This window comes from Scyliorhinus canicula, chromosome 7 (genome assembly GCF_902713615.1).
Source record: "Scyliorhinus canicula chromosome 7, sScyCan1.1, whole genome shotgun sequence".
NCBI classification, from domain to species: Eukaryota; Metazoa; Chordata; class Chondrichthyes; order Carcharhiniformes; family Scyliorhinidae; genus Scyliorhinus; species Scyliorhinus canicula.
Window position 1 is genome coordinate 166497353 of NC_052152.1, and position 13827 is coordinate 166511179.

The 13827-nt window shown below is 42.2% G+C and overlaps 1 protein-coding gene across 1 annotated transcript in view; it reads left to right on the forward strand.

The window, feature by feature from the left end:
• The window catches only part of ada (adenosine deaminase), an 86539-nt gene extending 73804 nt beyond the window's left edge, over positions 1-12735 (forward strand). Inside the window, exons 8-11 of the mRNA XM_038803209.1 lie at positions 4077-4178; positions 4358-4425; positions 7125-7254; positions 10794-12735. Coding sequence (XP_038659137.1) covers positions 4077-4178; positions 4358-4425; positions 7125-7254; positions 10794-10898 — 405 coding nt within the window. The 3' untranslated portion in view covers positions 10899-12735. The remainder of the gene's footprint in view (positions 1-4076; positions 4179-4357; positions 4426-7124; positions 7255-10793) is intronic.
• The last annotated feature ends 1092 nt before the right edge of the window (positions 12736-13827 follow it).

The window sequence follows — 13827 nt, forward strand, 5'->3', positions numbered from 1 at the left end:
CATGCCAACCAGCGCCTAAGGGCCTCCCCCGGAGGCTGCCTGCGCCGCCAGGTCCCGCCGATAAGGACCTACTCTAATTTACACCAGCGAGAATGGCAAAAAAATGGGCGGCCACTCGGCCCAACGCGGCCGGAGAATTGCCGGGGGGGGGACCACTGCCACGGCGCCGCGCCGGCAGAGGGGGTCGGAGAATCCCGCCCAGGGTTTCTGATGTGAACTCCAAATTTAGTTCTAAGGGCTTTCTATTTGTATTGGGAAACATTAGAAATAAGACAAAATTTTTAAGTGGGTTTAATTTAATGTTTCTGTGCATAGAAGGGTAAAATCTCTAGTTAGATTGACAATTAAAAATTAATTGTGACCCTTTTTCAGGGTTCCAGCTTGAGGCACTGGAAAATAAAAGGCAGCTGCCAGGAGCTAGAGGAGTGCTTAAACCGAAAACAGAACCCAGTGACGATATGTTTAAATTTATACAGGCACTCCTAACGGAAGTAGAATACTTTTTTTTTAGGGCATTTGAGAAAGTAGTAACCCAAATGGAGTGGCCAAAAGAAAAGTGGATATTACCCGTGCAAAGTAAATTGATGGGGCGGGCACAGGATGTTTATGTTTCCCTGTCTCGAGAGTGTGTTTAAGAATTATGTTGAGGTAAAAAACGTTATTCGGGTTGAATTGGTTCCCGAGGTACATAGGCAAACGTTTCTGAATTTATGAAGACAGAGGGACAGATGTGTGCAGAATTCAAAAAGGTTGTTGGGAGTTGAAACTACCTATGAGGCTCAGAGACATTATTCTCGTGGAAGAATTTAAGAATTCCCTACTCTCTGTGATAATGCATGGTGAAGACTGCTGGACAAGCAGCAATTATGACTGACGATTATGAGCTGATCCAAAAATTTAAACCTTTGTTCCATAACACCCATAATTTTGAATAGAATAGGAAGTGGGAGAGTGGAAGGAAGCCAGGTAGCCAAGATAAGGAATGGATAATTGGGAATGCTCCGGGATCTCCTCAAACCAGGAAGGGAAGGTGCTGAGGGTGTAGGTGAGACTCGAAAGCCGAGGTCTGACCATTGTAATAAGGTGGGACTTGTCCATTCAGCAAGGAAGGCACATGGGACCTGTTGGAGTACATAAGAGGATTCTGAAAAGAGGACCAAGTGGAAAATACTACAGGACAGACTGTAGCTCTAACTTAACTTCGGAGATCTGAGGTAAACAAGGCTGTGGGAGTCGATCTGATGAATGTGGTAGATGAGAGATGTGCAGGGTTTTTGTCTGGAAGATTACCCCGTTTTCCTCAACTGAGGTAACCAAACCCATAACTATGTTAAGGGAATATGTTCTCGTACTGGAGAAAAATTTGGTATTCCCTCCAGACAGTTCAATGAAAGCTAAGATATTAGTGAAGAGGATAGTGGAGATTATATCCTAGTTCCATTATATAAGTACAATTGGAGTATGATTAGTGTCAGGTCCAATTGTGGTCTGAGTGGTTAAGGAGATACAGGCGGACTTTTGGGGAATTATTTGACAGGAGTGAAGGTTTTAGCTTCACCCATTATTACAGAGATTCTGAAGGAAGTACTGCGGATAAGGCATGAGATACCAATGGTGGGACATGTGGAAATTCGGAAAACTCATTGGGCAATAAATGACTCAAAGAAAGAAATGATGAAAGGCGTTAAACACACATCAAATTACAATGGTACTGAATCAGACTCTGCTAATACTTATGAAATAACCTCCATGAGAATGATTCCACGCTGATTTTTGTCAAAGATAAAATCTAATAGAAAAACAATTTCTTGAGAACATACAGTGCAGAAGGAGGCCTTTCAGCCCATCGAGTCTGCACTGACCCACTTAACCTCTCCTAACCTTTTTGGTCACTAAGGGCAATTTAGCATGGCCCATCCACCTAACCTGCACGTCTTTGGACTGCGGGAGGAAACCGGAGCACCCGGAGGAAACACACGCAGACACTGGACGAACGTGCAGACTCCGCACAGTGACCCAGCAGGGAATCGAACCTGGGACCCTGGTGCTGTGAAGCCACATGTGCTACCGTGCTGCCCAACTCTTAAGTCTGAAGGTGATTCTGAGAAAGAGGAGTCCAAATCTAATAGATGAGTTCTGAATCCGATTTGGATTCTGATTATCAAGAAATAATAAACAACTGCTACCGAATACACCTGCCACTAACTGATCTTGAACAAAGGGCAAGAAATTCTTCGAAAGCTCAGAAAGAAAACAACAAATTGGAAGAGGAAAGTGAATTGGACTTTCCTAAAAGTAACTTGTTACAGTCTTTTGCAGTAAAAACATTTTCATCCACTTTAAGTACAAATATTTCCCAGTGTGCCTGTCTTGAAGAAAAATATACATAATAGCATGGCATCCGCTACTTGGGATGAGGGCAGCAATGACTGTGAAATGATACCAAGCAAATAGCTAATTAATCAACATCCTTTTAAAGGCCACAGTGTGCCTTCAATGTAAAGGAAGCAGATAGCAAAGGAGATGAAATAATCGGTGATCAATTCCTTTTGAAAATGAAGAGCACGATGGATGAAGAACCATGCGGTGATTCTGCAACCATATCTGCGAACAAAAAACAGAAAATTCAGAGAACGTGGTAGCATACAGGAGAATGCTGATGAATGTAAAGACCAAGACTCTCAGTACTTTGCCCTCCTTATTATTTGGCAAGCTATGCTGTTGCAATCGCAACACCAGATAGGCAGATGCATGGAGGATTTTGGCTCCAATTTTGCAGAGGGCATTGTGCAGAGCTTTCTCTCTCTCTAAAGCTTCTGTTCCATCTCCCTGAGATCCTGTGACTGCAGCCCCCAAAGCTGTTGCAACATTAATTTTTTTAAATGATACTTATTGTTACAAGTAAGCTTACATTAACACTGCAATGAAGCTCCTGTAAAAAGCCCCTAATCGCCACACTCTGGCACCTGTTCGGTCCACCTGAGGGAGAGTTCAGAATGTCCAATTCACCTAACAAGCATGTCTTTCGGGACTTGTGGGAGGAAACTATAGCACCCGGAGGAAACCCAAGCAGATTCAGGGAGAACGTGCCGACTCTGCACAGACAGGGACCCAAGCCAGGAATCGAACCACTGTGCTACACTGCCGCCTTTTGACAGGTCACCAAAGCCTTCCTTCCCTGGGAGGCTGCAACATCTTACCAAATTCAGCTGCTTTACAATCTTTACATAGAGCTTTCAATCGCAGAAGTTGATCAACATTTGATTAGGGTCAGCACAGTAGCACAAGTGAATAGCACTGTGGCTTCACAGCGCCAGGGTCCCAGGTTCAATTCCCCGTTGGGTCACTGTGCAGAGTCTGCATGTTCTCCCCGTGTCTGCATGAGTTTCCTCTGTGTGCTCCGGTTTCCTCCCACAGTCCAAAGAAGTGCAGGTTGGGTGGATTGGCCATGATAAATTGCCCTTAGTGATCAAAAAAAAGGTTGGGTGGGGTTATTGGGTTACAGGGATGGGTGGAAGTGGGTCAGTGCAGACTTGATGGGCCAAATGGCACTGTATGTTCTATGTTCTCTATGTTGATCACCTTTCCTGTAAATTGGGTGCCTGGCTCAGAGTGAATTGTGGATCCTTCTTGGAGGGATACGGATGGTTTTTTATGAGCAACAAGCAAAAATGTTGAATGGGCCAAGTTTGTAAATTATGCACAAAATCAGCCAAAGCGTCTCCGGCTTCCAGCTCCAGCCTTGCCCATTACATCTTGGGTTAAAACATTAATTGTGAACTGAAGAAAACGTGGCTTTGAGGGCAACAATAGAGTTTACATCTAAAGAAATTATTTTCTGAAGGAAGGCAACATGGAGGTTGGAATTTGTGGTGGGGCATTTAAAATTACTGAAAACGAAAATGTGATTGGCTCATTCGAGTCTATTGGGCACATGTCTACATTCTTTGTAAAACGTGCTGCTGGAAGAACACACTTTTCCCGGTTTGTAATATTGACTAAAAACTGCAGTTCATAAGTTTCTCCTGCTGGCTTCCACCAACTTAAACGATTATCTGACATTTGTTTATTGTTAGGCAGTAGATGTTTTGAAGGCTGAACGAATTGGACATGGGTATCACACAATTGAAGATCCTTGTCTCTACAAGCGGTTGTTAAAACAAAATATACATTTTGAGGTAGGCAGATCCTGGCGATTATATTTACCATTTGATTTTCACTCTAACTATTTTAATAGAATTAATTAATTAGTTTCCATTCTAAAGATCATGGTATTTTACATGATTGTCAATGGAACTTCCATTTCTGCCTGCTAAAGTTGTGAAGGGGTTTAGTTGAAGTCATTGTTTTTTTTCAGGTGTGCCCCTGGTCTAGCTATCTCACTGGAGCCTGTGACCCAGATTTAACTAAGCATCCAAGCATAAGGTAAGACATGTCATTTGCTCGACTTCTGGTTAAAGTCTTCCCAAAAAGGAAAGCACTGTCTGTGCACGTGAGAAGTAGTTGCTCCTTCAATAAATTGCTGCTGCTCCCAATATTTTTTCAAAATGGATTTTTGGGGTTTTTGAAGTTTATATGATTATCACATCAAAACCAAAGAGAAAGAGGGAAAAAAGCCACAGGTATGCAGGCAAAATCGGCACAGCACATAACAGAGGTCATTGCAAACATAGGAATAAATCAGACCGGTTGAGTGGGAACATGTTCTCCACGGATACAAGATCCGTCTGCACCAAGTCAGGATGCAGGCGCCACGGTAGCGCAGTGGTTAGCACTGCTGCCTCACAGCATTGAGGACCCGGGTTCGATCCCGGCCCAAGGTCACTGTCCGTGTGAAGTTTGAACATTTTCCCCGTGTTTGCCAGGGTCTCACCCCCACAACCCAAAGATGTGCAGGCTGGGTGGATTGGCCACCTTAAATTGGAAAAAAAAAAGAATTGGATGCTTTAAATTTATTTTTAAAAAAAGATACAGTCAGCAACACAGAGTTAGATCACAACTGTGGCTTTGAAAAAAAACCACAGGAATAAAAAAATATCCAGATCTAAGGGGGAATTACACTGACACCCAGGACACTGTCAAACTCCCTTCCAGGCTCAGGACTGAGCAGACAACCTCACACGGCTACAAGACTACAAGGAGAGGATTGGGTACCACATGGAAACATCAGGCTCAGACCTCAAACCCACACGACTCTTAAGAAAAGAGTATGGAAGCAAGCAAAGGCACAAGTTAGCAAACCCACCCACCAGGTCCCAGATCTAAAGGAAGAACCACCAGGGGGGGAGGAGGGGCCGGGGGTGCGGGGGGGGGGGGGGGGGCGCGAGCAGTAGAACAAGCACATGAATGAAATGAAATGAAAATTGCTTATTGTCACAAGTAGGCTTCAATGAAGTTACTGTGAAAAGCCCCTAGTCGCCACATTCCGGCGCCTGTTCGGGGAGGCTGGTACGGGAATTGAACCGTGCTGCTGGCCTGCCTTGGTCTGCTTTAAAAGCCAGTGATTTATCCCCGTGTGCTAAACCAGCCCCATGACCACTAATCAAAAAGGCCCACTCATTTGGCCATAGCACCGGGACCCGTCAATTTAACATTACCGCAAGTAGCTGGGACAAAACCAAGAACAAAGTGAGGGAGTCAGCAGAAGTGAGGGGCCTACAACCACCTCAACAGGCCAAGCCAGCACCAGAACCAACATCACACCCATCCAGAAGGGAGAAGACCCTCTAGCAGACACCCAGTTGGATCATGGAACTATCAGCCCATAATGGATACTCAGGGCTACCCTCATCCTCCGTAAAGCTCCAATAGCCAGAGAGGAAGACCCCTATCAGGAGAAAAGACTGACCCGACCCAAAGGAAGTCAAATATATCTGTCCTCTTTTGGGTAACATGCAGTCTGCCCGAGTCTAAAAAGAAAGAAGCACGGATGCTCTGAATCAGAATTAAAAGAGGCAAAAAAAAACCTCTGAAACTCTAAATCTAACAGGGGTGACCTACCTCAGTCACAGCGAGGACAAACTGCCAACTCCAACCCTCCGCCCCTCGTCCCACTCCGGCTTCACTTCCTTCTAAACGAGCAAGGGGCAGTGAGGACAACAAAAGGCAACCCCCCCCCACAAGGATTATCAGACAATATAAGACCCAAATACATTTAGGATAAAGAATAAAAACTGTACACAAATCCCAGCTTGACATGATATGAACTTCTTGAATCAGGATAATCAATGGTACAGGCTATCGGACACACATTACTGACTTCGCTGAATGGAAAAAATTGACAACATCAAAACAGACAATAACATGATCAACAAGGAGTCAAGTCCAGGATAACAACAGAGATGCAGAAATGCAAGGCAATCTTCAGGATAAAGACTTCACTGGTGCACGAAGAAGGTCAAAATCAAGGATAAGACAGAGTCAGGATGTTTTCACTGTTGCACGAAGAAGGTCAAAATCATGATGAGGCAGAGTCTGGATCAACGAGCACTCTTCAGAATTTCTCCAGGGTTCCAACAATCAAAGCACGGGACGCCATTACTTCCACCATGCTATCCCACTAGCCCCTAGGCAGTCAACAACCGGCCCCGGTCAGGCGAATGACTCGATCAGTTCGGCCAACCCCAACACCTCACGACTAACAATCAGAGCAGGATAACACCGAACCAGTGGTTGAAAGGCCAGGTTGGGAGCCTGCTCCAAACAACTGTGCCACTAAAGGCAGGTTCCCACCCCACCTCCTTCCGTTGGAGGCTGGGCCATTGAATATATTCAAGGCTGAGTTTGGCAGAATTGTGATCTATAGGGAGTTATGGGCGACAGGCAGGAAAGTGGTGTTTGAGGCCACATATCGAATGGTGGAGTTGGAGCAGGAACAGGCCCAATGAGTGGGTGGCCTGTTCCTGCTCTTATTATTTATGATTAAAGAAATGTGACAAATGATTAATCATTTCAACGTGGTTGTGGTTATATAAAAACTAGAAGAGGACTGATGATGTTTACAGGTCAAAGTCACAGTGTTGGAACATAATTGTGTTGTCTTTACAGTACAATTACAAAGGTGCCACACATGGCTGCCCATGAGTGTTAAGTCTTTGATCCTCCTGACATTTATATATTCACAGATTTAGAGAAGATGAAGCAAACTATTCTCTGAATAGTGATGATCCATTGATATTCAAATCCACTCTGAATAAAGATTATTATGTTGCATCAAAATACATGGGTTTCACAGAAGATGATTTCATAAAAGTGGTAGGTTGATATTGAAATTCTAGCCCATAAATTTAAATATCCTGTAACCTATTTTCTAGTTCTGAATCCAAAAATATGTTTTTTTAAAAATGTGTAATGCATATTTGGCCAATTTTACAGTGTTTACACAGGTTGGGATTTGCTGGAAAGTAAGGATTACCATTTTAAATATAATTACTGTTGTAATAGGCTTAGCATTATATTAATTGGTTGTTTTATGCTTACCTCTGAGACAGGGGTTAACCCTGTGCCTTTTATAGTTGTGAAACAATATGGAGAGGACACTACTAACAGTGTAGTATTTAGATTAGAGGTGTAGAGCTCTATTGACGTTGAGATTCTGATCCAAAATCCTGGCACTTGGTACGGGCCAAATTCAGCCAAAGTTATTTTGGCAAACAGATGGAAATTGGTACATGTTTGCCCATAAACTGGGCACAATGTATACTGATTTCTGGGATCCTTTATCTGATTTACATTCACCATCATGGCTGACACACTAATTTTATTCTCCTTGTTTTCAGCCATAATTGACAGCTGCCTGATGTCAGCATTGAATTGATTCAAACTTGTGCCTATTTCAGCATCCTTTTTGCAAAATGTGTGAATAGCTGGTTGGGTCACAAGCTAGCCATGTTTTCAATAGCTTTTCCACTTCTGTAGCAACCTCAATAGTGACCCACAGAGGAACCAGTGGAAGCCACTGAGAAATGATTGGGAAAGTTTTTTAGAAATTTCTTCCCTTCTGTGAGCATGGTGGATAAAATAGGAATGCTCCCCCCCAGCATCACAGCTCAACTCTTTGTCACTCCTGGCCCATACATGACCTTTGTGCATCTTGAAGCTTGTGGTGCATAGTCGGGGCAGGCAACTTTGAGCCGTGAGTGTCTTTAAGCAGTGTTCCTTCTAAGCTGCACATCATTGAAGGAAAAAGCATATAAAGTGGCAAAGAGTGCTGGGAGATTAGAGGACTGGGAAATCTTTAGGGGGCAACAGAAAGCTACTAAAAAAGCTATAAAGAAGAGTAAGATAGAGTATGAGAGTAAACTTGCTCAGAATATAAAAACAGACAGTAAAAGTTTTTACAAATATATAAGACAAAAAAGAGTGGCTAAGGTAAATATTGGTCCTTTAGAGGATGAGAAGGGAGTTTTAATAATGGGAAATGAGGAAATGGCTGAGGAACTGAACAGGTTTTTTGGGTCGGTCTTCACAGTGGAAGACACAAATAACATGCCAGCGACTGATAGAAATGAGGCTATGACAGGTGAGGACCTTGAGAGGATTGTTATCACTAAGGAGGGAGTGATGGGCAAGCTAATGGGGCTAAAGGTAGACAAGTCTCCTGGCCCTGATGGAATGCATCCCAGAGTGCTAAAAGAGATGGCTATGGAAATTGCAGATGCACTAGTGATAATTTACCGAAATTCACTAGACTCTGGGGTGGTCCCGGTGGATTGGAAATTAGCAAACGTGACGCCACTGTTTAAAAAAGGAGGTAGGCAGAAAGCAGGAAATTATAGGCCAGTGAGTTTAACTTCGGTAATAGGGAAGATGCTGGAATCTATCATCAAGGAAGAAATTGCGAGGCATTTGGATAGAAATTGTCCCATTGGGCAGACGCAGCATGGGTTCGTTAAAGGCAAGTCATGCCTAACTAATTTAGTGGAATTTTTTGAGGACATTACCAGTGCAGTAGATAACGGGGAGCCGATGGATGTGGTATATCTGGATTTCCAGAAAGCCTTTGACAAGGTGCCACACAAAAGGTTGCTGCATAAGATAAAGATGCATGGCATTAAGGGTAAAGTAGTAGCATGGATAGAGGATTGGTTAATTAATAGAAAGCAAAGAGTTGGGATAAATGGGTGTTTCTCTGGTTGGCAATCAGTAGCTAGTGGTGTCCCTCAGGGATCCGTGTTGGGCCCACAATTGTTCACAATTTACATTGATGATTTGGAGTTGGGGACCAAGGGCAATGTGTCCAAGTTTGCAGATGACACTAAGATGAGTGGTAAAGCGAAAAGTGCAGAGGATACTGGAAGTCTGCAGAGGGATTTGGATAGGTTAAGTGAATGGGCTCGGGTCTGGCAGATGGAATACAATGTTGACAAATGTGAGGTTATCCATTTTGGTAGGAATAACAGCAAACGGGATTATTATTTAAACGATAAAATATTAAAGCATGCCGCTGTTCAGAGAGACTTGGGTGTGCTAGTGCATGAGTCACAGAAGGTTGGTTTACAAGTGCAACAGGTGATTAAGAAGGCAAATGGAATTTTGTCCTTCATTGCTAGAGGGATGAAGTTTAAGACTAGGGAGGTTATGCTGCAATTGTATAAGGTGTTAGTGCGGCCACACCTGGAGTATTGTGTGCAGTTTTGGTCTCCTTACTTGAGAAAGGACGTACTGGCACTGGAGGGTGTGCAGAGGAGATTCACTAGGTTAATCCCAGAGCTGAAGGGGTTGGATTATGAGGAGAGGTTGAGTAGACTGGGACTGTACTCGTTGGAATTTAGAAGGATGAGGGGGGATCTTATAGAAACATTTAAAATTATGAAGGGAATAGATAGGATAGATGCGGGCAGGTTGTTTCCACTGGCGGGTGACAGCAGAACTAGGGGGCATAGCCTCAAAATAAGGGGAAGTAGATTTAGGACTGAGTTTAGGAGGAACTTCTTCACCCAAAGGGTTGTGAATCTATGGAATTCCTTGCCCAGTGAAGCAGTTGAGGCTCCTTCATTACATGTTTTTAAGGTAAAGATAGATAGTTTTTTGAAGAATAAAGGGATTAAGGGTTATGGCGTTCGGGCCGGAAAGTGGAGCTGAGTCCACAAAAGATCAGCCATGATCTAATTGAATGGCGGAGCAGGCTCGAGGGGCCAGATGGCCTACTCATGCTCCTAGTTCTTATGTTCTTATGTTCTTATCACGCAACTTGAAGGTTCCCAAACAGGCTGACTCATATTTGATTGTTTCTCATTGTCACACAAAGCCCTTTCTCCCCAACTCCAGCTCTCTTTCCCCTTCCCCCAGCCCCCATCCCATTTCCAATCTGTCTACTCCATCAGTCCCAAATCTTAGTTCCCTTTAACCACTCCCACCCTTTTCCAGCACACCTCTGTTGTGTGACAATCCCTCCTTCACCTGCTGCTTCAATTTCCATTTGCCACTAAGCAAGTGCTGGCCTGAAGAAAGGGCTATTGCTGTCTGGAATCAAAAGGCACAATACTACTGGGTTTTTCAAAACAGTGCCTGGAAGGTTTATGCCTGGGGCCAGATGAAACTGTACACCTGACATTCCAATTCCTACCGATCACAGGTTTGGCTCATTTGTAAGGACTTGGCTGGTTTTTGAAATTGTTGATGGAGTCATGGAATCCCTGCAGTGTAGAAGGAGTCCCTAGCAATTTTGATTACAAAATTTATCCTGAAGTAAAGGAGAAATCCAAATTTAAGTTGCTCTCCAAGAAATGTCATATATTTTAGAAAAATATTTGAATTAAAGTAACTTGACTATTTTTTGTGCTAACTTACAGAATCTTAATGCAGCTAGCTCCTGCTTTCTCCCTGATAAAGAAAAAGAAGAACTTCTATCCACATTATACGATGCTTATGGGATGGTACAGAGCACTGTGTGTTAAGTGGCTCCTGGCAAATCACCCATTCAGATATGACTGCTTGACGTATCCAATTACAGACTGAAAATAGAAATTATGAGACTGATCAATTTGAGACTATTGCCTAGATGGACACTGAATTTATGAAAAGTAAAGAATTATCTAACTTTCCTTCTATCTTCAAATGATTTTCAAGTTCTTTGCAATCAAGAATGTAAACCCAATTTAACCACAATGTCCTCAGTTATTTAGATAATGATTTAAGAGAATCATTTAAGATGCATGGGACATTATCCCATAATTTATATGCTCGACATGAAGCAATGTTGAAGCCTGGTACCTCAGTTACAAATATTCCAAAGGATTACTAAGCCATAGCAATAAAGGATTTTAATGCAGGTGATTCATTCAGTTACATTGGTTAGCTCCAATAACACACCCAGAACTGGAGACAAATTCCTGAATATGGAATACCAGCTTGTGCACTGTGGATTTCACATCAATGAGCTCAACATAAGAGCACTGTATCATCACACTAATCTTATTTGCGTGAAGAGAAATTGTTTGCTGAGTCAATGCCTTGTGGAGTACGATGGGGAAGAGAGAAGGTGGGAAACATGACCTGTGCTGGCAAAGGGCCCACTGGGACTTTTGAGAATTAATTTCTATCACTGGAGGATGACTGCAAATGGGTTGATGATCATGATTGGTTATGGTTGATTGGTGTTCCATTTACAATTTAGGACTACAGAATGATTAGTTTATTGTTCATGAGAAGTGAAGACTTCCAATTTTCAGAAATGGAAAACCAAAAGCAGACCCTCCGCACAACACACTGGTTTTGTTATATCCTTGATCTGGATTTTTCACCTTCTAAATAATTGGGGACTTAAAATTGTATTAAGTGTGTTCAATATATTTATGTTCAGTCAGAAAAACAAATTGTATTTTTTTTCCTATTGCTGCAGTTATACAGGTAATCTATTGGAGCATTTACAATGTGTTATATGTCTTATATACATTACTGCATGCCATTTATACTATACCACCAGCTAATTTCAGCTTGCCCCTCTCCCACCAGGTGCTAATTCTATCCTCTACATTTTGGTAAACATTCTGGAGTAATTTTTGACTGCAAAGTCTGAAGGTTCAGTTGGGAACATTACAGCAGTGTTATTATCCTTTCTCAAGAGATCGCATGACAATGAGTTGTACATCATTTGATGTAGAGACAAAAAATACAGTTATCATCGTCTCCATCTCTTGGAAGGATTATAAATGAAGCATTTTGTGCAGCTGTTATCTGTTTGTGCAAAGCGCTACCAACAATTTACGCAGCTACTCCAATCATGCTGCCAGTTTATATCACTGAAAGTTAAATATTGGCAAAAATACTTGAGTATCTTTCCAAAACTTAAGAATGGGAACAATTCTAAATTGATGTCCTCCTTTGAATATGTGAAAGCAAGTGTTGCACATGCCTTTTTATAACTCCGATAAAAAATGCAGCTATTGTACATATACAGAATTCACAAGTACTGAAGCAATTTTTTATATGTGGTCATTTGTAAAATGTACAAAAATATTACAAATTAGAGGCTTTTTCAAAACTCTGTTTCAAACTAATCTTGAGTTCCAAGCGCCATCTCTATACTGCTTAGTTAGACCTTAGCAATGTCTCCACAGAGCATAACTAACAGTCCCATAAATGACTCTCCTTTCTTTAAAAAGAACTTATTAGAATTTTTACTGCAGACCATCTGATTTTAGAAACTTCATTTACGTGTAAAGATGACTTATAAAGTGGAATTGAGCAAATGACGACTTAAGATAATGAAATAAATCTTTTTTTAAAAACTAATACAGCGTTATTTATTTACCTATTGTTACTGGAGTACTCAAAAGAGGAAAGAGAAAACTTTAGCATGTAAAATAATTTTGTAAATGTGTTTGGGAGAAAGTGAGAATCAACTCATTTAAATATGAAGTACCATTTGTGAGCACAATTTATGTAGTTAATCTTTTTTATTTAAAATAAATTTAGAGGACCTAATTCATTTTTTCCAATTAAGGGGCAATTTCGCGTGGCCAATCCACCTATCCTGCACATCTTTGCATTGTGGGGGCGAAACCCATGCAAACACGGGGAGAATGTGCAAACTCCACACGGACAGTGATGCAGAGCCGGGATTGAACCTGAGACCTCGGCACCGTGAGGCAGCAGTGCTAACCACTACATCACTATGCTGCCCTGTAGTTCCTCTTTTGAATAAATGCATTAGGGGCTGGTTTAGCTCACTCGGCTAAATTGCTGGCTTTTAAAGCAGACCAAGCAGGCCAGCAGCACGGTTCGATTCCCGTACCAGCCTCCCCGGGCAACTAGGGGCTTTTCACAGTAACTTCATTGAAGCCTACTCGTGACAATAAGCGATTTTTTTTTTTTCATTTCCATTTAAAATGGGGGAGAAGTGCAAATGAATATTACTTGAATCCTAATTTTTATCCTTTCATAGTGTGTAGGCATCACTCGGAGGCCAGCATTTTATTGCTCATACAAATTGTATAACTTTCTCATTTACGTTGGGAAAAAAGTCCATATTAATAGAATTGGAAGCGCAAAGTCATTTGAATCTAACATTGTTTTATAAAAAGGCGAATGAAATATTGAAATAGAGGCAAGGATGTTAGACAAAGGGCGCAATTTAACGGGGAAAAATGTAATTTTGGGTGCCGTTTAGTGGGGTGTTTCTCAATGGCACGTTGGCATGATCATGGCCTGTATTCAACAGCACTCCGTGCCACAAATGAGTCCCCACGAGATTCTAACTGTTACTGGCTGTCTCGCCGTTACATTCACCGGACTGGCACCTCAGCTTCTCACCGTGAACAAGAGGAGGCCGCTTTTAAACATTCTCTTAACATTCTCTAACCACTCACCCCCAGTCAACACACA